Consider the following 24682-nt stretch of genomic DNA (forward strand, 5'->3'; position numbering starts at 1 on the left):
CCCAGCCGCCCGCCTGCCCCGCTGCTCCGCCGCCCCTGCCGCGGGACTCGCCGCCGCCGGTGCCGTTCGGGACGCCCGATGCCGCCGTGCAGGCGCTGTACAGCCCCACGCGGCCCGTCAGCAGGGACAAGTACCTGGAGCGCGGCTTCAGCCTGGGCTCGCCCGTCTCAGCCGAGTCCTTCCCCGCGCCGGCTGTGCCCGGCACCATGGACCCGATCCTCTTCGCCCCGGCCGACCTCAAGCTCTGGGCCGCTGCTGGCCACGCCGAGCCGCCCGCCGCCCACCCCGGCCCCGGTGGAGTCGCCGCGCCGCCCGCCTCGGGCCGCCCGCTGCCCGCCAAGCGCCCGCCGGGTGCCTCCGAGCCCGGGCGGCAGAAGGCCCCGTCGGGCAAGAAGACGAAGGCGATCCGCAAGCTGACCTTCGAGGACGAAGTGACCACCTCGCCCGTGCTGGGGCTGCGCATCAAGGAGGGCCCGGTGGAGGTGCCGGCCAAGGCGCGGGGCGGCTGCGCCCGTCCGCTGGGCGAGTTCATCTGCCAGCTCTGCAAGGAGGAGTACGGGGACCCCTTCGCGCTGGCGCAGCACCGCTGCTCCCGCATCGTCCGGGTGGAGTACCGCTGCCCCGAGTGCGACAAGGTCTTCTCCTGCCCCGCCAACCTCGCCTCCCACCGCCGCTGGCACAAACCGCGTCCGCCCGCCACCAAGAGCGGCCCCGAGGCGGGCCGGGCACCGGCCGCGGGCCCGGCCCCGGCGGAGGAGACACCGAAGGAGGCGAGCGGTGGCAGCGGCAGCGAGCGGGACACGCCGAGCCCTGGCGGAGCCTCGGAGGCGGGCTCCGAGGAGGGGCTCTTCGAGTGTCCCCGCTGCGCCAAGCGGTTCCGCCGGCAAGCCTACCTGCGCAAGCACCTGTTGGGGCACGCCGCACCGGCATCCACGCCAGCCCCGGTACCCGCACCGGCCCCGGAGCCCAGCGCCGAGGAGCTGCCCGCCGCCGAGTGCCGCCTCTGCCCCGTCTGCGGGGAGACCTTCCCCAGCAAGAGCAGCCAGGAGCGGCACCTGCGCCTCCTGCACGCCGCCCAGGTCTTCCCCTGCAAGTACTGCCCGGCCACCTTCTACAGCTCTCCCGGCCTCACCCGGCACATCAACAAGTGCCACCCCTCGGAGAACCGGCAGGTCATCCTGCTCCAGGTGCCGCTGCGCCCTGCCTGCTGAGCCGCCCGTGCCTTCCCCGCCGCCCCGCGCTGCTCCCCCGGGGCCGCCACACGATTAGCTTTAATACGGCTTGTGACCTGCTGGAATCTGGCTTTACACTTACCTTCCCGGGGTCTCTCTCTTATTTTTTCTTTTTCTTTTTTTTTAATTTTATTTTTATTTTATTTTTTTTATTTTGTTCCTTTGCTCTGTTTTTTATCGATGTGAACAGATCAAACTGCTTGAGAGAAACAAGCGTTTCCTTTAGTGTAGCCACAAATGCCTTGACTCTGCTGTTGATGGTCTCCAGAAAATGCTGTAGAAACTGCCTTAACTGTGACATGCCAACTTTCTGTTTTCTGTTCGTTTGCCCTTACTAAGGTAGCTCATGAGTTGTCTATCTGTATATGTTGGTTTGAGTAATTATGTTATTTATTCGTTATTTATTTATATTAATTATGAAGATTGATATTATTTGATTGCAGATATTCTAATGCGCTTTTTTGTCTCCCCACCTGCCATTTCACTGTGCATTTTAGAAGATCTTTTTTTCTTAAGGGATCTGCTAAAAAGGTTTTAACTTTTATACCTAGAATAACACATGATCTTAACCATTTTATCCCGTGCAACCAACAGCTCTTACTTTTAGATGCAATCTCTTTTTCTACACACATTATTTTCTTAACTGTTAGCTATTTATAGAGTGCTTCGATAGAACTGTTTCAACTGTATAATTATTTACTATTCGAATAAAATATTTTCAAATTCAAGCATGCCCCCACCCCTCCTGCTTCTCCCTGCCGGGCTGGCCCTGGGGGCTCGGGGAGGATGGGGTGGGGGGCTGGCACCCGGCTCCGCACTGCAGCTGGCAGGGTGCCTCCATAGGCACCAGCCTGCTCTGTGCTGTTTGATGAGATTAATTAAAAAGGAATTAAAGGGAGGAGAAGAGCAGGGTGCAGCGTGGCTGCTCCGGGGGAAGGCTGCCCCCAGAGCGAAGGGGTCCCCTGGCCATGGGCTGGAGCCCCAGCCCTGCCTCTGCTCTTTGGGCACAGCCTGCCCTGTGCTCTGCTGCGGGGCAGAGCTGCCAGGCGCCTTCCCTGGAAGGTGTTGCAGGGAAAGCTCGAGGAGAGGCAGCACCTGTAAGTGGAGGACTTGTGGAAATCCCTGCCTGCGAGGGCTGTGCTGTTTGCTGGGTGTGCTCAGTGCTGAGGTGTGGGGCTCGGCAGAGCAGCAGCATCCTGCTTTGGCCGTGAGCTGTGGAGCTGGGGCAAGGAAGGCCAGGCATTTCTCTGCTTCTTGGCAGGGCTGGAGCCAGCTCCTGCCTGGTGCTTTGTGCCCTGCAGTGGGGTTTCTGCAGCAGCCTTCGATAACTGTATATAGACATATACATATCTGTGCAGATAGATCTGTCTCCAGGGCTTGTGTTTGTATGGGGAAATCTTGATGGGTTTGGTCAGAAATGTAAAATCTGTGTAAGTGAGGAAGGTGCATGCAGAGTTTGTGAAACTCCTCTCACAGGTTTTGTATGCACCTATACCCCTGTAGCAGGAGCAGCTACAGAGCCAACTTCACAGCATGCAAATTGCTTTGCAGCCCCAAGAGCAAATCCCTGCTCCCAAACTGGGGTATGAAGGCCAGGGGGCTGTGAGGGCTTGGTGTGGGCATAGGGGCTGCTCTGTCTCTGGGTAGAAATGCCTTTGAGGCTTTGGCTCCCTGGAAAAGGTTTCCAGCCTGTTCCTGCCATCTTCTCTCAGCTAAAGACTCCTAAACCTAACCCTGATTCACTCTGGGAAAGGCAGGTGGTGGAGCTTCCTGGAGGAAAGTTTCCCAGGAACGGCTGAGTATTTCATGATAAAGCGAAGCTTGTAGAGAAAGATTTGTTTGGGGTTTGTTTTTCTGGTGGTTTTTTTTTGTTGTTGTTGTTGTTGGTGTTTTTGGGGTTTTTTTGTTCAGTCAGACTGAACAGTACCAGTGTATGGGTATGCTCCTCTTGTCTTGATTCCTAGGAAACTGGCTTGGTAGTACCAGGGCTGACTTCAGGCCTAGGCAATGCTGTGGTTTTAGCTGTAAATCAATACACTGGAAAAGAGCACAGCCAGAGAGACACAGGCAGCAAAGCCTGCCTGGCAAGAGGCGCAGTTTTGCCTTTCCTGGCTTCCCTGGCCTTGGAAAGCCCCAGATCCTGGGCTGTTGCAGACGGTGTTGCAGCTGTCTGTGGAGCAGGCTCTCTGCTCCCCGAGGGGGCTTTGCCAACACACATGGCTGTCCTCTCAGGCCACTGGACACCATTCCAGACGATGCCCAGCACATCCTCCGGAGAAGCCTAATGGCTCCATCCACACTGTCACAGCAGAGTCCCTGCTGAAATCCGTGCTCAAAGCCTGTGGCACCAGCAGGCCACAAAACAACAGCTTCATACCGCTGTCCCTTTCCTAATAGTCAGATAAATCCATGTCTGTCCTGCTAAGAATCAGTTGAAATTTCTGAGGGCCAGAATTCCCCAGGTGTTTGAACTGTCTGGGTAACCATCAGCACTGACGTATTGCATCTCCTGCTGAGCAGAAGGGTGATTGCTGGAGACTCCTGTGCTGGGGAGGAGTAAGGAGAGGTCACAGTGGAGAACACTGGAAATGGCTCTGTTCACAAACATCCTGTAAAAGGGACGTAATCTGCTTTTGACATCCCTGGGTTGCAGCAACCTGGGCAGAGTTGCTGTGCCTTTGTGGCTGCAGCCTTTCTCCCCTCATCTACACCGCTGGGTCCTTGTGAGGCTGAGCCCTGACTGCCCAAGGGGTTTCGGGAGAGGTTCCTTGTGAGGCTGAGCCCTGACTGCCAAAGGGGTTTATGGAGAGGTTCCTTGTGAGGGTGAGCCCCCACTGTCTGAGAGGTTTCTAGAAAGGTTCCTTGTGAGAGTGAGCCCCAGCTACCCGAGGGGTTTTGCAGGGAGCCATCAGCATTACCATTTTGCATCTCATGCCACCTGGCAGTGAAGGGCATTGCACCGCCATGACAGGTTACAGAGCCTCCCACTCACACCAGTATCCTTTGGACAGTATTTTGGGGATGGATCTGTCTTTTCCCCTCACCAGTTCCTGTCTTGCACTGGGACTCTGCTGGGCTCTGTCTCCTGCTCTGTGTCTGTGAAGTTCCAAGCCCACGAGTAGCTTGGTGGGTGTCCCAGGGGCCAAGCAGCGCGGCTGAGTCCAGAGCTCTCAGCAGCAGCCCCTGGGAATGCAGGTGTTGCCTGGTGGGTGCCATGTCCTGGCCACCTGGCAGCAGGGCCGGCCAGCGCTGCGCAAACAAAGCCTCCTGCCGTCAGCTAACAAATCAATCACTGATGGCTCCCGGTGCATCCAGCAGGAACAGGTTTGGGCACCATGGAAAACACTGATCCTGCCCCAAACGTGATGCAGTGGAGGCAGCTGGTGCAGAGGTTGCTCATGCCCTGTGCGTTCAGGCAGAGGGGTTTGCCTGCTGTGCCAGAGCCTTTCTCCTCTCTGGGCACACTGAGAGCCAAATGTGGGACCGAGTGTTGTGAGCACAGGGAAAGGAGCTGGGAGGTGAGATAGAGGAACCTGCAGGGTCCTGAGAAATACAGCATGGACACCATCCCTGCCCCATGGGCTCAGAGATGCTGGGGAGCTGGAGCAAGCTGCTCCTGCCCATAGGGGAAGACTCTCTGGAAGATGCTTGTCCCCAGGGAAGGTTTTTACAAGTTTTGGTCCCTTGTAGCCATCAGTGCAGTAAGTAATCTGTCAGCTGCTTTGCTGGATGCACTCACTGGGAAATACAGCTGGGCACAGCTCAGGGTTTTGGGAGGCCCTGCCCTCCTGCTCTGTTTCTGGGGTGGGCAGCTGGGAGGTATCCATGGGACTGGGGCAAGCCTGGAAACAGGACAAACATTGGCTTTTGCCTTGGATTTCACTCTTCCTCACACAACACGAGCCTCTTTAAAAAAAGGTATTGCTGTTGATGAGCTGGGAAATGGCTCATGGAGTCACGGGTGTTTGTCTGGGGCATGCTGTGCCTGCAGGGTCTCTAGGGTGCTGTGGTGTGCTGAGTGTTTTAGGCTGGGTGGGACAACACTTCCCTGAATCATTCAGGCAGCTCCTCTTGGTGAAGGATCCAGGTTTGCAGGTGCATCCTTACAAATGGCATTAAACACCTCAGATCCTTCCATGCAGGTAAGAAGCCTCATCAGGGCTATAAATGGTTTAAATAAAATGTCATTTACAGTCCATATAACAAAGGTCTGCCTCTGACAATATTTAATGCATTAATCACTGAGATGGGACATGCCAAGCATGGGCTGTCCTGTGGTACCAGCTCCACACCGGACACTGCCAGGCTTGGTTCTTACCTGTGCCATTGGATGCAAGTGCTGGGCTGCCCCAGCGCTGTTCTGACCATGCTGTTTTTCCTCAGCAGGCAGCCAGGCACTGAAGCCAGGCAGAGCTGGGCACAGAGGCGGCAGTGGGAGCCCCACACGGGCACAGGAGCCCTCCTAGGAGCGCATCCTCCTGACACGGTAACCGGGACATTATCTGCAGCAGCCAGGCCCAGTTAAACCACCTGTTCCTCTTTAAAAAGAACCTCTGTTTTAAAGCTCTAATAAAGCCCCCTCGCAGCTCTGAAGGCGAGGGCATGCACAGCCCAGCCTGTTCCTGCCCAGCTCTTGTGCTGTACTGCTCTGCTGTTCAGCCTTCCTTAGGGAATGGGGAAGGTGAGTGAAGGGAAGGTTTCACCACAGCAAAGGCTCTGCCTCTGCTGGGGGAGAGGAGCATGGTTCAGCTGCAGCTTAAAACAGGTTCTACTTTCTCAAGGTAAGGGACCACGGTGTTTTTATTGGTTCACTTTTACAGATTTTTAGAGGGAAATTAGCTATAGTGCAACACCAATTCAATGACAAATGTGAGGAAAATTATATACAGTTGGGGGTGTCTGAGCTGGGAGGTTTTGGTTTAGTTACACACACACAGAAGAAAATCAGAATTTATTACATACAATAAATTATTGTTTGTAATTGCCCCTGGATCCTTGGAAGTGTCCAAGGCCAGCTTGGATGGGGCTTGGGATAGTGGAAGGTGTCCCTGCCCATGGTAAGGGTGGAATGAGATGAGCTTCATTGTGCCAAACTATTCTAGGATTCTGTGATAAAATAAATGTAAAAAATACATTCCTTTTATAGCAGTATATTCAATATAGAGAATTTAGAGAAGTAAACTTCAGAATATGTAGGTAATAACACAGGTAATGTAATAGGTAATAATAGGTAATATGTAGGTAATGTAATAAATATATTACATGTAATAATATTACAATATATATTTTAATGTAATAATATATTACATGTATTATATCAAAGCATATTTTATTATACAATAGATACTAATATATGTCTGTTATATATTGCCACTTAGTGCATATTAAATATGTTATCTACAGCACATAGTATCATCTGTGCATCATACATAATTGCTTTGTCTGACAGGAGGTTTTGTCAACTCTGCAGCCAGGATTTGTGTGCTGTGGAGGACAGAATGTAGGTGTGCACACCTGGCATATCCACTATACACACATGTAAATCATGGTCTGAAATACTGTTATTGTATTTATATAGTGTATTGAATACTCCATGATGCACGTCATATATGTGCCAAATATTACATGTTCATTATATCACGTTATATAGAATTCATACATTGCTGACGTGATTTATATGATTTTCTTATATACATTTTAAATAAAAGTATGCTGCATATATTTGCACATAGTATTACAGTTAGCAAAGTAATGTTAAAGTTTTTGTCATTATATGTAATATAGCTAAAATATATCCCAGGGATGTGTGCATATGTAGCTATACACATATAATATTTTGTATTTAGGTAACCTATAACCAAATTTTGAATTAAATTATTACCTTTATAGTCAATATTTAATATTCAAAACCAGGTATTAATAGGATAAAATATATAGTCCATATATTATATAATACAGTGTATAATATATAATGTATATCACATTATATATCTTGTATTATACCTAGATCATAGATCACAGATTGCATATATTTTCCTGAATGTAATAATATATACACATTGTATCTGTGTGTATTTAATACCTACAACATATACTCTAGCTAATAGAAACATATAGACATGCATAACATCAAATATTAGATATATATTTTGAAACACTGCAGCATACAATATATAGAATGTAGGATGAGATCCCTAATGTATTTTCTACAGTTAAAGAGAGCATATTAATAGGTGTAGGAATAAGATAATACCTATACAAATGTTTGTAAAAAATGTCAGGCATTCTTCTAAAGCTGAAGGAAGGTATAACTAGAGGGGATATTGAGAGGAAATTCTTGGCTCTGAGGTTGGCGTGGCCCTGGCACAGGTTGCCCAGAGAAGCTGTGGCTGCCCCATCCCTGGAAGTGTTCTGAGGCAGGTTGGACAGGGCTTGCAGCAGCCTGGGATAGTGGGAAGTGTCCCTGCCCATGGTAAGGGTGGAATGAGATGAGCTTGAAGTTCCTTTCCAACACAATCCATTCTGGGACTCCATGGTAAGTATAAACCAGTCTACGTGTTATTTAATTTAGTAGATTATTTTTAATGCCATTTTTGCAGCTGCTGCCATCGGTGCAGAGCTGGGGGTGCCTTGGGCCCGTGCTCCTGCCCCATGCTGGACTGGCTGTGCCAGCCCCTGTGGCTGTGTCCTGTCCCAGTGCCCCAGCCCCCGTGGGTGCCCTCAGCTGTGCAGAGCCACATGCCCTGTGGCCAGAGCTGCCAGGGCAGTGGGGACACGCGGCTGTGCCAGTGAGGGGCACCGCTGGCACAGCCCCCGAGGGCACAGAGCAGCCCCAGCCTGCTCTCCACTCCCTCGAGGGTGGTGGTGCTGGGCCTGGGGCAGGGATCCTCCTTGGGAAAGGCAGCTGGAAGCTGGGTTCCCAACAGCTCGTGAGTGTGTGCAGTTACTTCTGCAAAGGGAGCTTTATCTGGAGCTAGCTGGATTAACTCAATTTCTGGTTAGAGCGCCTGAAAGCTGTTTAGGAGAGGACTTTGCTGTGGCTCTTCAGCAAAGGAAGGGAACTTTGCTTTGTCTTTTCAGACATTGTTATGGCTGAGTGTAGCCCCCCACATTTGCTTAAGGAATGTCGCTGTAGAGTACAAAATCACCACTAAAAACCTCTTGTTTTCAGTGTGGGTGGTTGGGCCATGAGACATTGCAGGGAAGCAGGTTATGGACGGTGGGTTCTGGGGGCCCCAGAAGTCTGTCTCCATGCTTGGCACCGTGGGCAGGCCTGGGCTGGTGGTGTCACCGTGCAGGGTGGCAAAGGACACTGCTGCCATGTGGGGTCTGCAGGGCACGACCGTGGGTGCCCATGTCAGTCACAGCATGGTGTGAACTCCTCAAGAGCACTCCAGTCTGGGAACAGCTGTTCCTGCAGAGAGGGACAGAGCCTGTGTCCAGCAGGGACCGTCCCTGTCCCCTGTGAGCCAGCCCTGCACACCCATGGCACCTGCAGCAGCCTGGCCCAGTGTCAGCAGCACCACCAGTGGAGTTCCAGCCCTGGCACCTCCCACCCGCCGCCACACACACCACACAGGTACTGCCTTTTATTGCTCTGGGGAGAAACTTTATTGTGAGCAAAGATTTATTAATTTTGTGAGGGGTGACAGAGTGGCTTTGTCATCCAGTCCAGGGTGCAAAACCACAGTGGAGTTTATACAAATTAATAGGTTTTTGACATCAGGAAAACATGATTTTCATTGATGTCTTAATTCTTCCCTGAATTAGAGGTACATATTGCTCTAAGGAGAAAGAGCTCCTTACTCAGAAGGATGCCTTTGAAATTGTTTCAGACCAGCTATTGGATAACTAAGTGCCAGACAGCCTTGCCTGTCCAGCCCTGAATGCAAAATAAATTAAAATACATGTTTTATTTTCTAGGTTCCTTCACTGACAGAAAATCAACAGAAGCAAAGCCCAACTGTGAGGCAGAAAATCAAACCAGTTGTCCAAGCCCTCAGTGACAGAGGCTCCTTCCTGCAGCTGCACCAGGTGAGTTCCTGTCGGGCAGGAGGCTGCGCTGCTGCCCCTCGGGCACAGAGCGCAGGGCAGAGCCCCAGGGCTGCCTGGGCATCACTGGCCGTGGCTGGAATGTGCCCCACAGGCACAGGGTGGCCTCTGGCCAGGTGCTGGCACGCAGACGGTCAGACAGACAGATGGCTGTAACACCAAGTGTAAGTGCAAAAACAGATGGGGGCCCAACGGCACATTTCCCAAAAACCACAATCCCTTTGCTTAAAGCAACTCCCATTCTGTTGAGAGGTGTGCCTGTGTGTGCCCAGGAGCAACCAAGCAGCAGCAGGACAGGGCTCTCTGGCTGCTGGATCTCAGATTTCTGTTGCTTTAAAATACCCGGACTTAACTATAAAAATTTTCACCCCATCAACCTACGACACGTGTAAACCAAAACACATCATCTACTGCCAACATGAGCTCTGCTCACTACAGCAGGTGCCAGGAGGACATCCTAAGTCCTCAGAAGCCTTCAGCTGTCTTGTACTCTGGCTAGAGACAGGTCACAGCCTGCTGGGACAAGGTGAGGAGGTTACCCAGTTCTTCACACTGTGCTGGGAAGGGATCATGGCAGGAGTGTGGTTTTTGTTCTTCTAAAAGGGATTTGCTTATTTTTGTTTCTCTAGGGAGCAGTTCCAGTGCGCAGCCATTGCACACACCACAGAAAGGCCACAGCACTCCCGCAGTGGGACAGCACCAACTGGAGAGCTCCTCCCTCATCCACCTGTGCTCCAGCAGGGAACATCTGCTACCTGGCCAGTCACAGGAAAACCTCTCTTTAGAAGAAACTCCCTAATGCACAGGTAAGTGCTGCCTGGAATGACTAAAGCGATGCTCTAAGGGTACATTAAATAACTAGTTTCAGTGCTGGTTCACCTCTGGCTGCAGCACCTGCACCCAGAGGCTTGGAGCCCTTGCTCACCTGGTGCCAGTGCAGTGGTGATGGTGACACAGGTCATGTCTGACAGGCAGCCATGTCTGACCAGACTGGGGAAGGGCCATTTCACAGAGCAAACCCCTCACCTCACCCCTTCAAGACATGTTCACCCAGACTGCCCATTCTGATCTGTGCTCAGGTGCCGTGGCTGCCCCGGCCACAGCTCTGTTCTCGGGGCTCAGGTGGACACCTTGCTGAGGGCTCTAGCAGAGCTTCCTGGAGAGCCTGCTCCTGGAGGCACGTGAGGACAAGGGCAGCTCCACCAGCTCGACGCCGGTGGTGTCAGCGAGGTCAGCGCTTGCACTGGTGGTGAGGCAGCCTGGAAAACAGAGCAGGCAAGGAAAACCAGGTCAGGACAAAACAGAATAACCGTGTGGCACAGCACAGCCCCCCGCCTCTCCTGGCATCACCCAGGTGAACTTGACCTCCAGAGCAGGAATTTGCTGTAGGCAGCTGAAGAACTGCCATACTGCGCTTCCCAGGGAAATCGGGAATTTCTCTTTGCCAGCTCCCAGAAGTGAGGAGCAGCGAGGTCCTGAGAGGCCATCAGTGTCCAGGTGAGCACTGAGCCCCCCAGCATCACCCCCTTTTGGTTTGCACAGCCCCTGCAGCCCCTGATGGCTCTCAGGGCCCCAACAGCCCCATGGGAGGGAGGCAGGAAGCTCCTATCCTGCTCACTTCAAGCTCCAACATAAAATAGTTGTGGGTGATACAAAATTTGTGTGGGTGATATAAAACTGTTTTTTGCTGTGTGTCATTAAACTGTTCTTCTGTGTTTGGCTGTTACAGAGAGCTGGAAACAAGCATTCCCAGTGTGAGGGCTGTCAGATAACTCTCCCTGGAAGGTGCCTTAACCTCTGGAAAAATTCTAAAGAATCACAATTTCTTCCACTACATAAGAGGTACCCTTGTTACTGGTGTTTATGGTCACCACTGGGGAAGGGTGTTGGGGGGCTGTGGGTGGGTTATGTTTTGTTGTTGAGTGGAGTCACCTGTTGGTTATTCCCTGGAGGCCAGGCCTGCCCAGGCTGCCTGAGGGGGAACAGGTGAGCACATGGTCATTAAATAAGACAATAATGACCAAAACCAGGCACAGTTTCTGTGAGGGACATGCCCTGCCCGGCTCCTGAGGGCTCGACCTGTCCCCAAGCATTTCCTCGGGGAAGAGTGTTTCATCAGCTCCCTAAGGAAACAGTATTTTTAGAACCATATTGCAATTCTCTCCCAAAGTGTAAATACAAGTTTTTTATTACAGGTAGGAGGGAGGAACAGCCTTGGAACCAGGCATGGAGAGCACAGGAATGTTCTGAACCCTCTCTGAAGGCTGGCACCATTGGCACCCCCTCTGAAACTCCTGAGGGATGGTTGTGTTTTGAACCATAGACCTGCTTCCAGTGACTCCATCCTGAGCTGTGCCTGGCCAGGCCACAACTCTTCAATCCTCCCTTCACCTTCCTAGCCAGGTAAATCCCAAACGTGCACAGAATGCCCCAAAGTGCAGCCAGGGCCTTGGGTGAAGCTGCTCATGGCTGAGCTGGCCTTCGGGTACAGGTGAGCAGGGACAGGTGGGGACATGGCCACAGGTCAGTGTGGCAGCAGGATGAGCCCTCAGCTGCTGTCTGAGGACAAAGACTCACCCTGGCTCTGGGCTGCACTTCCAAGGTGAGGTGTAACCCGTGCTTCTGCTTGAGCAGCTCTGGGTGTTTGAGTGACTGAGAGCAGGAGTGGAACAGCAGCAGCACAGCCCGAAGTGTGAGCCCCCTCAGCCTGCCTGCAGCCCTGCGTTTGCATCTCAAAGACAGCCCTCACTTACCAGATTGGTTCTTTGAGAAAAGTGACTGAGGGGAAATAGCACATTTTAAAAAGGTGGAAAGTGTGACTTAGCCTGTAAAGGCATTTTCTGTGAAAAATGGAGAGCTGTCAACTTTGGATTAAAACAAAACCTGTGGTGCTATTGGCTGGGGAGAAAAGTGTGGGGGAGGGAAGGCTTCTCGAGGGAGGTGTTGTGCTTGACATTCCTGCAGTGAGGCAGAATGGCAGATGGTCAAAATAATAGTTTTCTCCAAATGGACAAGCTGAAGCAGCTTAGAAGTAAAAAATAATTGCCAGGCGCGTATCGCGGGATGTATTGCCGCGTGTGGATCATGGGAGGCATTATCTGGCACACACAGAGTTTTTAGTGTTCACAGATCGCAGGAGGCATTACTGGGGCCATTACTGTACACACACTGTGGGCATTAATGTACGGGAGGGCATTATTGTGTTGTTTGTAGGAGGCAGAACTGCACCCTGGAGGCAGAACCACGTGCGGAGCGCAGGAGGCGCGCGCAGAGCAGAGGAGGCAGAACTGCACGCGGATATGGGAGCTGCAAGGCAAACAGAGCATGGGAGGCAGAGCAGAGGAGGCGTGAGCTGAGCATGGAGCACAGGAGGTAGAGCTGAGCATGGAGCAGAGGCAGCAAGGGAGGAGCAGGGGAAGGAGAGCTGTTGCTGATGAACCACAGCAGCAGCAGAGGGGCCTGCAGGAAGCATCGCTCTTACCTGTGGCTGTTACTGTACCGAGAGCATTAACACTCTAATCTAAAGGGAGAGAACAAAACTGTGTCAGTGAAGGACCAAAGGGAGGGAACAAAACTATGTCAGTGCAGGACCAGCACCCTGTGACTGCTGTGTTTGCATCACCTGACACAGCACACCTCGCTAAAGGCGGGAAGGGGAGCTCCCCTCAGGGACCTGCAAAAACACACACCCATGCACTTTCTCCTGGGGTCTGAGGACTGAAACAACCAAGGGAGGGAATGTTGGCAAAAATTAGAATGAATATTCATTATGCTTCATCTTCTGTCAAGCCTGCTGCTGTGGGATGGTGGTGTGCAGCTGCTTCATGCCTCAGCTCCACATCCAGTATTGTTGCTGGTCACACCATTTGAAATTGGCTAAAATTTGAGGCTTCATGGAGACCTAAATACGTGACACTATAGCCACGTTAAAACTCCAAGATGTGAGCAGCACAGTGATCCTGGTGCCAGAAGAGAGGTCCTTGAATGGATAAAACCTGTCCATGAGCAGTCACACACCTCACTCAGACAAGACACACACACACACACACACACAGTGGAGGGCCTCTCACAGGTGAGGCTGCTTAGAGAGCATTAAGCTTTCAAAACACATTTCTTGCAGGAGTGATTAAAAACAGAATTAAAATATAGATGATAGCACTTTAAATGCAAGGTTACCTTGCAGGAAGCCAGAGAGAGATGGTGTATTGCATTTTAAATCCAGTCCACAAAATAAACCTGGTTCCTTCCCCAGGGCATGTGCTCTAGGAATGGTATTTTACCCACTGCTCATGATGCAGCTGAACACCCCTGAAAGCAAGGGTGGGTAAGACATGACCTGTAAGGATGCTGAAGATTGGTACTTGAGAAGAACTCTGAAGTTTTCACATGAGCTGTGACCTATTCCAACCCCCTACTAACCTTTCAGCCAGGACAGGTCTGTGGAAATCTTTGTTTTCCTTCCTAGTAAATGCAAAGGTAATAAAATTCCAGAGAGAAATGTTGTCATAAATCTGCACAGCGTTCCTGTTTCCAACTCCCAAAGACAGGCTCCAGGTACACTGTAAGCAGCATCCTGAGCCTGCATAGAAAAACCCATGGATAACTGAAGCTGGGTTAATCAAAGCCACACACTTCCTCCAGTGCCCTGGAAAGTTCTAAGTGACACACTAAAGAGACTCTGACACTACAGGTTAATAACTGGGGCAGAATGGACCTTAAAATGGCACCCACAGCTCCCAGCCCAGGTGGGAGTTCCTGGCACCACTGTGGGCCTCCACGGTTTGAGTGCCTCGGAAATAAGCCTGAAATGTACACATTGAAGTTTAATTACTCTCAAGTTGGAGCAGCTGCTGATTAGTTTTGTAAGGCTCAGCCTCAGGCGGGGGGACCCCACCAAGTGCTGGGGGTTATGTGGGTGTCACAGGTAGGGCAGCCCAAGCTCTGCCTCTGCTGCAGCTCTCTGCCAGTGCCTCAGTGCAGAGGGAAAATGCGAAGGGGCCACATTGCCTGGAGCCTTCTGCGAGCTGACAGCTGGAGCAGCTGGAGCTGTCACCCAGCAGAAGAGACAGCCCATCAAGCTTGTATTTTTGCCCATCCCAGCACTGATTGCTAGGATAAACCCTCCCTCATCACCCCACCTCCTGGAGAGCGTAGCTGGGGGAGCACCCTCTGAGCCAATTAATTACATGGAAAAGGCAGGGGGCCAGGCTGAGAATCCTGATGTGGCTCTCACCCCCCACACTGCTGGAGATCCCATGGGGAACATGAGGCTTGAGGGGGAAGCAGTCCCAGCACCTGCCCAGCCTCAGGGGACAAGTTCGGACTGTCCACCCTCAGTGGTGGCACAAGGGACAGCCCCAGCACACTGGGCAGGAGGCCACTTCCTTGGGGCTCTGGACCCTCTGGAGCCAGGCCTGGGCTCCTGGGCATACACCAGCATCAATCAGCCTGCTCAGCCACAGGAGCTGTAGGGGGGACAGAGCTGCTGCCCCCAGCAGTTTGTGGTACCTGTGACCCTGCCCTGCTTAATGCCAGACCATTCCTGACCCTCACGGGGACACTAAGGCAGCAGCCCTGCCAAACGGGCAGGAAAATCATGGGCAGAGCACTGATAACCAAGAGCACACAGGCAAGGAGCAGCTCCCACATCTGCTGGTGCCACTGCAGGAACTTCCCAAGGGCAGCCCAGCTGCAGCAGGCTCCAGTCTGCTGAGGATGAGGAAGTTCCCCACACCTCACCCTGAACAGTCCTCATAGGGAAGGAGGAAGGAAGAAAGCCCTTGAGTCCTGCCTCCTGTGGTAGCTGTTCTGGCTCCTCTGCTCCACTTCCCTCAGCTTTTCCTCTCTGTTCCCTGCCTGGACAACCTGCACCACCGTGGCAGCACCAACTGCACAGTGTCCCACCTCACCTGCTCCATGCCAGCAGCAATTCCCTGTTCTGCTAGTAACCAGGACAGGCAGGAATTTCCTAAATCCCATCTATTAGAAACAAATTGTTCAGTTTCAGGCAACACTGACACATGGATTAAACCCAACCCCTGGCACACGCTGCGTGTGCTCGGAAGATACCATGGCACAACTCAGTTTCACATGTGTGTATTTCTAATATTCCCAGGAAAATAGGCAAAAATACTACATAGATAGATAGATAGATAGCCAGATAGATATACACACACAGAACATGGACACAGATCTGACAAAACACCCTACAGAGCTTCAAGGAAAAAGACAAAATGACAAAACCCCCCAAAGTAGTATAAAAACCCCAGAAAAACCAAACTAAAGCAAAAGGAATCCTTAGCTCAATTACTGTTACAAAAAGCATCAGTCCTGTTTAAAACAAGAATTACTCTAGGTTTGTTTTTGTTTCTGTCAAAAATATATTTTTAATCTGCATGTCCAAATAATAATTTTGCTTTAAAGTGGGAAAGATAAAGCTCAGCATTGAACAAAAAGTGGTTTAAAATACCAGATCTTGTTTGCTGTACATTAAAATATTTTATACAAGAACTTTACGCATGTAAAAGTCCAGAGACAAAAGAAAAGCATGTGTCACCTTTGCAACAAAAAGGCTGCAAAATCTCGGTTTTATGTAAATCAGCAGGCACAGCTCCCGGGGCTTTAAAACCAGGGAATGCTGAAAACCTCAATAGTTCCTCGACTCAAGTGTTGCGCTTGGGCAATGCCATAATATTCATTTAAGAATCCATTTATCAACAGATACCACATGTCCCAAGTTTTCCAGCACAGTTCTTCTGACAAGGATTCTTTAAAAACATTAAGCTGGAGAATCCAAGATGCTTTCTCTGCCCATTCCACATTGCCCATTAGCAACTAAAGAAGCCAAGATTTACACTATATCCTCCCTGATAACGCTGAGCATTGTGCTTTATTTTCCAAGTCATTAGCATGCACAAGAATGACCTCATGGTGAACAGATGCACTTGGATATGGCAGTGATTAGATCAGTCCTCTCAGCAGTCAAGTGTGCCCGTTCCCATTAACCCCTGAGGCGCCGGCGGCAGCGCTCCGCTAGGGGGGTCCCTGGAACGCAGGAACCTGCCCTGGAGCACAGGATCCCCTCCGACAGGATCCTTGTGGTGGGAAAGCTGTGACTAAAGAATTCTGGAATATCCAGCAGCCCCTTTCACTTCCAAAGGTTAACACTGTGCTTCTGGCTGCTGATCTTACACTAAAACAGACCGAAGTCCCAAGGAGCTACAGAGGCAGAGGAAGTCAGGGTGCTGCTCTGCCCACTTCAGCTTCACCAATTTTTTTAAGGAACACACAAGTATTTCGTTGAATAACTATTTCTGGTTTTGGCTGAAAGAGCAAGAACAGCAGCTTAAAGCCTGCCCATTAAAAAGGAGAGAAATCTGCAGAGGGAAAGAATGAGAATAATTCAATAGTGTTGGATTATGGAGGATTTCCTGGGCTGCCTCTCAAACCCTGCCTAATTAAAATACAGCATGTAATGCACCAGTTTAACAACAAAGGGCCGTATTCCCAGCTTTTGTTCCTAATCTGCACATCCCCTGCATGAGTTTGGGGATGGTCATTCTGCCTATGAGGCTGCACTTTCAACACTATCTGTAATCCATACAGGGAGTTTAAGGCTCTGCTCCTCAAAACATTAAAGGAGATCAACTGGACAATTTTCCTGCAGAAAACACAGCACCTGCAAGACTGGTGACAGGGAGACTAAGCCAGGGCAGGAAAACCACATCCCACATGAGTCTGGGGATGCATCCCCAGGGGCAGCATTAGAAAACACAAAAACATCCAGTTCCAAGAATTATCTCATAGTCAGCGATACCCCAGTATGTCACTGAGAGCTGTGTTTGATGTCTCCCTGTGCTGGGGTATCTCCTGAGAACTGTGATAAGCAGCACCCTTACTCCCTGACCCTCTCTGCTGCACACATGCATTTGAAGCACTGACAGCATCACACCTGAGGGGCATGATAAGAATCAGGTCAGATGAGAATTAATCTTAAATTTACCTGAGCAGTTTATGCTCAGCAGAGTCAGCAGTACCAGCTGGCTTGTACTGCCACCTGTGCCAGCTCCATGCATCCCACAGAATCATCAAGGCTGGAAGAGATCAACAAGTCCAGTGGCCAACCCATCATCACCCCAACATCTTGTCCTGACACCTCCTGAACACTTCCAGATACAGGGAACCCAGTGCCTCCCTGTGTCAGTGCCTGACCATCCCTTCAGGGAAAAGTGCTTCTTTTTATTAACTGCTCCCTGACTCCTTTTTTCTGTTTCAGAATAGAAGAATGCCCCCTGTATTCCAGAGTGGCAGACAGGTGATCCCTGCAGGTGCAGGACAGGTGGATCTATGCCTGGAGCAGGCCTGGCTGGAGAACAGCAGAGCTGCCAGGACTCATCCATCCAGCCTCTCTGCCGACTGCTGAGGGGAATCTGATGGAAAACACATCCCCATGGCCACAGCTGACACTGCCCCTGCTCATCACTGACTAAACATGCAGGAGAATCAGCAGGTAATGTGAGGAGACTCTCTGAAGTGGAGATTCTGACACCAGAAGTCATGGCCAGCCTCCAGTTCATGAACGGGAAATTAATTCTGAGGTTCAGAAGTCTGAAAATTGGGTCCTGATTGGGGGAGGCTTTGTACTTAAAAGCAATTAAAATAATTAAATTGTACCCGGGTACTCTTGATTTAACAGTGTTCTGAAATCCTCAGCTACTGGGAAACAGTTTAAGTGTGTTTGGCATACACAGCTTATCCTTCAGAAAGTGGGGCTGCAGGCGGGTCTGCCCTGTCAAACCACATGTGACACAACACCATGTGCTAAGAACAACATGAAAATGAAACACAACTATGCAAAACAGAGCAAAAGCAAAACGTTTAAAACAGATCACTCTATCTACATTTCTATTTGCTGATACGTCGGCAGATAAATGATTCAAGTGCTAACAACCAGCTCTGGGCACGCGCCACGCTCCTATTGAAATGGGCGATTTTTTTGTCTCAGACTTTTGGCAGAGTGTATAAAAGAATTTAATGCACAGCTGTTCTACTTTTTAATGTAGGAAACATTAATCAAAGCTTTAAGTTATAAGCTTTCCTAGCGTTGTTTAGTATTCCAGTTCAGCAGAGATCAATAGATCCATCCCATGTTCCCTGACGCCTCTCCAGGACGAAGAGGTGCGATTATGTAAATGGCCTCGGCTTCCTCCCCCCTCCTGCCAGTGCTTATCTCCAAAGCCTTCTGCCTGCTGCTCCTGGCCACCACTGCCCGGCCAGCACAGGCCTCTTATCTCCTCACAAAGCTCCAAGCACGCCAGGATTGGAGCCAGCAACGCCAGACAATGCTGCACGGCTGGTTTTATTCCTAAGTGATTTATGTGAGCAAATTTAATTTCTTCCTTCAGTGTTTCAGTTTAGATGGAAGATATCTGCTAACAAGTCAGGCTAAAGAGAAATAGAGCAGATGTCCTGCAACGTTTATACAGGTTGGAAATAATCTATTCAGCAATCCAAAAGAGAAGCAGGGAATGATGAGAAAGTGCCAGTGTCACCCTAGGAGTGTCAACGACGGATTAAGGAATCTTTGTTAGAAAGTCCAGCACATGGTGACCAGATACTTTCTGGATGCTGGAAAAAACATTTTGAAGGCACTAGAAATGTGCATTTCAGAGCCAAAGCTCCCTTTCAGGAGATGTTCACTTAAACTTAATCAAACCAGCTGGACAGTGATTGTGACTGCACGCTAACCTAACGCTCCGCAAGGCACACGAGGAATAAATTCCCGGAGTTCGGCACAATGCTGTCACCTCTCAGCAGGCGGATGACTGATGAGCACTGATGTGCATGCACACGCACACACAGACAGCACAGACCCCCCCACACACCCACACCCCCATCACAAACCCCGCAGAGGCTCCAGGCCAGGTGCTGCAGGGCATCCCGCACGCCGCCGCCATTCCCTAACAGCACCCCGTTCCTGCGTTTCTTGTGCATTAATCCCTGACCCTGGTAGCTCAGCAGCATAATCCCCATTTAGCATTAACAGCAGCTTCCCCTGCGAGGAACTATTTCTGATAAGTGAGCCCCAATTCAGGCCTCACTTTTGAACAACATATTCCCAGCTCAGCAAGAACCCGGAGTCCTGAATGAGCCCGAGCCCATCACTGCGAGAAAGTTCATTAACCTTGCTGGAGTTGGAGGTTAACAGGATAGCTGAAGAAAGGAGCAGTGTGAATAGCTCTGATGCAAAACAAATTAAAATGAATGTCATCATTCCTTTTGATATTCATTAGTTGATTCAGGGGAAGAATAGTAGTCTTAAATTTGCAAGCATTTATCTACAAAAAACAGGTGTACATCTGCTGCTCAAGTGCTTCTTTGGGCTACAGAGAAGAATAATGTGCAGGACTCACCAGTTCCACCGAGGGAGTAGCTGGGAGAGGGAGAGAAGACCTGAGCAGCAAAATCCTCAAACGTCATCACTTCTTTATGGTTCTGGATGATGGCTTCGAGGTACAGAGCTCTCTCCTCGTAGCTGCGATGCCCCGTTAAGGAAAGGCGTGTGCAGAACTCAAGGCTGTCCCACGGCAGCACCCAGCCCCACATCCACACTGACCAGGCTGGAATGGGCAGGGAACTCGACCAGGACTGCCCAATGGTTCTGAATGGGAGCAACAAGGAAGGGGATACATTCAGGGCTGGAAATTCAGGATGTCACCGCTTGAGCTTCCTGACTGAGAAGCTGTGACCTGGGAGCTGCCAGGTACAGGAGCAAAGCCCCAGATCAAAACCCACCATCACAGACAGGCTGTGGCACTATGGGAAGCTCCTGGCACTCAATATTCCTGTTCCAATGACCAGAAAAGTAACTAGATTGGACAAAAAAAGCTACAGGACAGAGGGATACACCCCCCTCCCCCCACATTCATTTGATCACTGGACTTCTTAGGAGAAATTAAGCACAATAAACCAATTCCAAAAGCGTGACGGTTGTATTTCAGGCAGGTGCTAGAAGGTGCAACCTTATGTATCCCAAATAAATGATGCACAGTGGACAAACCCAGCCCACAACTTGCATGCATTATGGCCTGAATAATGCGGACAACAAAGCGAGCTAACATCGAGACTATTGCCTTTTAATTAAAACTCGGCAACCTGGAACACACAGCATTCAAATGTGTAATCAAAAACCAGTCACCAATAAAACTTACAAGCGTAACAAGCTGAAGCAACTTTCCAGCTGTCTTAATAGGACCCCTGCTTGCGGCAGCCTTTCACAGCGGAGAAAGCAAATCTTCCCCTTTTGTGTGCAGCTTCTGTCTGCTCAGAAGGTGAATCATACACTTCCAATAACAGGATAACGCCTGGGACAAACCTACAATGGGCTGGAGAGCCTCATGTATGACTTTATGAATTAGGGCTCGCAGGAGCCAGGATGACATCTCATTCTCCGTTTCCTCAGTGAAAACAAAAGTTTTCAGCGCCTCATTGTGTTTCTGTTATGGGGAAATGCACTCGAGCTCTGCAAGGCTGTTCGGTGGGAGCAAAGGCCAAGCTGAATTTAGAAATTAGGAGCAGGAGAATAACACCAGTGACAACAGAATGCAGGTGAGGGTATTTAGAATTGAAAAGCATTACTAATTAATATTGAAGTGCCATTTGTGACTTGCAGTACATTAACAAAACCACTCTGAAACACTATTAAAAAAAAAAATCAGAGAAAAGCAGTGCTTAAAGCCAGGAGACAGTGGTCTAGTGTCGACCTCGAAGGGAATAAGCAAAGCACTTTCTCATTGCACGGCGAGTTCCTGCAGGCGTGGTGGCAACAAAGGGAAGAGAAAGAAAGGAAGAATTTTGCATTTAACGCTCGCAGAGGACGATTGATATGTGATAAATCTTCTTATAAACTTCCCGTGGAAGCCTAAAGAAAGAAAATCAATAGCCAGCATTTCAGCGTTTGCACCTGCTGACAGCGTTATTTGCTCAGTTTTCCTGCCTTGCCCGAAGCCGGGGAGAACGCATTCCTGACAGCGCCAGCCCGCAGCGTGCGGAGCTGCCTCCCCTTTATGGGCTGAACTCCTGATGACTCTTGTTAATGAATAGGCTGCCAAACTTCCTCGGAGAGGAGGCACACGCCTGGGCCCAATTCTAAAGGGACTGACGGATGCCATTCACTCCTCATTATGGAGATGCTGATTCCCCGGCGCTGGGCTGTTGCCAGGGCCGTGCGGAGCGCGCTGCCGGCCGGCCGGGCGGGCGAGGGGCGGCGGGGGCTGCGCGCCCGTCTGGCAGCGGCGGCCGCGGCACGGAGCTGGCACGTGCTGCCGCCGCGGGAGCGGGCCCGGCCGTGACAAATTGCTCAAAGGGCTCGGCGACACCGGGGGACAGCGGCCACCTGAGCCTGCGGGCCGGCCGGCAGCGCTCGATTCATCCGCTCGGCCCCAGCCGCGGCTGCTCGCGGGCTCCCAAGCAGGCTGGGGGGAGAACGGGAAAAGGCTCGGCCTGAAAATGCCCGGCTGGGTCTGCTCTGCATCTCGCACAGCACCGAGCGGGGCTGCCCGCTCCGGATAAACGCTGCACGGAACCACGCTGCCCACGTTTGCTCTGCACCTGGTAAAATCCTGTTGGCGAGCTGGAGGATGCTGCTCACCGCACAAAAGAGTGGGAAAAACCGCCTGGACAAACAGCTGAGGAGAGGCAGCTGAGGAAGAACGCTCCAAGATGCGGAGAGCCCTGCAGATCCACCAGCGCTTTGGAGGCACGCAAGGAGGACCGCAGCTCAGCACCTCTCCTGCACGCTGAAAAGGCCTTTCCTGCACGCTGAAAAGCCAGAAGCAGTGGGTGCAGATCCCCCCAGGCCAGCAAGGTCTAGTGCTGCCCACCCCAGCTCCACCCACAGCCACCTTGGCTTGGCGCTCCCCTGCCCTCCTGGAGCAGCAGGAGCACAGCAGCTCCTGCCATACGGGCAGCGAGAGGGATGCCCCTGCTTGTTTGTACTCACAGCTTAACCAAAGGAGAGCTAAGTGACTGCAGCAAAGTGAAATTAAACTCCCTGCTATCTCTGTCTCAGCGTACGTGCACATTTGGGAGAACAGTTGGGATTCATTAAAAAAAAGAAAAAGTCAACTGAAATTTTACTGAAGTTTAGGAATTTGAATGTGGAGGCATCATGAACAAGCTGTAAAAAAACGCTCTGAAAAACACCTCCATCCTGTAAAAAAAGCATCACGAGGCTTCCTATTTATTGCCCTGTAGAATGAATCTATCCTGAAAATCTCTGGAGCAATACTCTCTGGGCTGCCCCTTGGAAACACGCTGTGTCTTCAGCCTAAGAGCCAACCACAAAATATCACTGAGCTACAAACATTAGAACCTCACTCTGAACCTCTTTAACCTGACCTTTGTGTCACAGCTCTCCTGCAAGCTCTGGGCACAGCCCACCACCTGCCACCAAGGTGCCCCCAACACCAAGCAGAATTTCGATAAAGTGCCAAATAATCTACTGTTTTTAAAATGCAACCATGGATCAGCAACCCCTCAGCCGGGAGGGAGCCCGAAGTGCCTGGCTGGCTTTCCTAGAGCAGCCCCAGGGCTGGAGCGCTGCAGGGAAGGCACAAATCCACTGCTGCGGCAGGCCTGGGTGCAGGGCTGGGCTGTGAGCTTGAACCCTACCCCGGCGGAAAGCTGGACAGCTGGCTGCCCTGATTAACTAAGTCCCCCATTATCTGGGGGCTTGGGGCGTCCCCTGAGATCTGCAGATAAATGGAGTTATACCAGACCCTCAAAGAAGCTGATCAAAAGCTCCTCTTTTAATATGTACGGCAATTTGACCCACCCCTCCGTGGCTTCATTATTTTACATTTTGCTTCTGCCAAGGCAAAACTCCAGAGCAAAATGTTTTAGACAGACACAAACAGGTTTGTTTTTTAAATTTCATATGAAATAATGACATTGAGAGCCATGACAAGGTGTGAATTAATGACATATATTGACATATAAAACTGTGGGAGAGCAGGAGTTTAGGTCCTATTTGAATACAGCAATCAAATCTCATTATTTGAATATTATGAGCTTCTAGTAGTGTTTTATCAGCATACCAATTACTTTAACATTTCAACCACTCATTGAAGGCTGTTTGAAAAAAAAATTTGAAAAAACCCCCAACATATTAAAATGTAAACATCAGCTATTTGCAAAAAACCACAACATCTTACTGTAGCAGCAGGATGACCTGCGAAGTGAAACACACAGGACGTCCTTCCAGATGGAGGATGCAAAAGAAGACAAAAGGCAGAAGCTTTTGAAAATTCACTGGAGAGGCAGATACCAGCCAGCACTCGGCTCTCACCCACCAGCATTGCTTCTATGTTTAACCTCTACAACACAGAGCCAGTTTCAGACACACAGTTTAAAACATAATGACCTTGAAAACGCTTCAAAGTCCTCCTAATCTGGGTTCTGCAGGTGACATGAGCCATCCCAGGGCCAGGATCTTCCCACTGTTTCCCTCCCTGCACACGAACACAACCCTAAACCATACCAAACTGCCCTGTTGAGAAATAAGGGAATATAAAGATGATGACTCAAGCAGATCCTGAAAATACAGAACTTTTGCTTATTAACCTTAACTCCATGCTGACCTCAAGCAAAGCTCTCAGGGCCCCACTCCTGCTGATGGTAATGGCCAGCCCATCCTGCCCCACGCTACTGTTTGAAAATAAAAACATTCTGGCAGCATTTTTATACTGTCACTGATACATGGAAAGAACAGTGCGCTCTGCTGACACAGCGGGCAAATCAAAGACAGGAGTGTTTGTGGCCAGGCTGGGGAGAAATGCCTGGCTGCTCTCCATGGCCCACAGGTTGTGCCAACACCACAGGGCACCAGTGCCACGACTGGCACCCAGGACACCGCCAGGGTCTACGGAGAGCACTTGCTGCAACGCCTGTCCCTGCAGCTCCAGAGGGACCCTAACGCAGCCTGCTGGCATGGACCTGCTGCAAATCCCATCTGCGGTGTGCAGCCCACCCAGAGAAGGGCTTTTGGGGCATCAAGCCAGTGGAAAAGCTCAAAGTACAGAAGGAGACAGCTCTTTCCAGCCCATCGGACATCAAGGCTAGCTCTATGTCCACAATGCCAATTCCTTCTTTATCTAATTAGGGAGACCTGCAGAAAATCTTTGAATTTACTATTCAGTGCAACAAACATCTAATTCAGTTTCCTCCTGATTGTATCACAGGGTTCACACAAAGGGTTTGCTCCTGACACTGCAACAGCGGTTTGGAGAAAAACAACATAAATGTTTGGGACTTACCAAAGCAGATTAAAGTCAGGACCATAAAATTGAGGTTGGCAGAGATGTGTCAGCTGATGACCTTTCTGCACCTAATTGTCCTCC

At 50.6% G+C, this 24682-nt stretch overlaps 3 protein-coding genes and 1 long non-coding RNA gene across 5 annotated transcripts in view; 3 read left to right on the top strand and 1 right to left on the bottom strand.

Moving 5' to 3' along the window:
• INSM1 (INSM transcriptional repressor 1) overlaps positions 1-1960 on the top strand; it is a 2274-nt gene extending 314 nt beyond the window's left edge. The window contains 1 exon segment of the mRNA XM_039717027.1: positions 1-1960. Within this exon segment, the coding sequence (XP_039572961.1) occupies positions 1-1211 (1211 nt within the window). The 3' untranslated portion in view covers positions 1212-1960.
• CFAP61 (cilia and flagella associated protein 61) overlaps positions 1-6267 on the top strand; it is a 91062-nt gene extending 84795 nt beyond the window's left edge. Inside the window, exon 27 of the mRNA XM_039717026.1 lies at positions 5619-6267. Within this exon, the coding sequence (XP_039572960.1) occupies positions 5619-5698 (80 nt within the window). The 3' untranslated portion in view covers positions 5699-6267. The remainder of the gene's footprint in view (positions 1-5618) is intronic.
• A 2552-nt stretch (positions 6268-8819) lies between these two features.
• The window catches only part of RALGAPA2 (Ral GTPase activating protein catalytic subunit alpha 2), a 94999-nt gene continuing 79136 nt past the window's right edge, over positions 8820-24682 (bottom strand). For both annotated transcript variants that reach the window (XM_039717091.1, XM_039717094.1), the window contains 3 exons: positions 19697-19818; positions 12766-12804; positions 8820-10543 (listed from right to left, as the gene is read on the bottom strand). In XM_039717091.1, coding sequence (XP_039573025.1) covers positions 12800-12804; positions 19697-19818 — 127 coding nt within the window. In that variant the 3' untranslated portion in view covers positions 8820-10543; positions 12766-12799. The remainder of the gene's footprint in view (positions 10544-12765; positions 12805-19696; positions 19819-24682) is intronic.
• On the top strand, positions 10574-18153 carry LOC120506025. The gene is made up of 2 exons (XR_005628408.1): positions 10574-12656; positions 17560-18153. It is a non-coding gene; the product is annotated as an uncharacterized LOC120506025 (long non-coding RNA).

This window comes from Passer montanus, unplaced genomic scaffold (genome assembly GCF_014805655.1).
Source record: "Passer montanus isolate IOZ18808 unplaced genomic scaffold, ASM1480565v1 scaffold37, whole genome shotgun sequence".
Classification (NCBI taxonomy): Eukaryota; Metazoa; Chordata; class Aves; order Passeriformes; family Passeridae; genus Passer; species Passer montanus.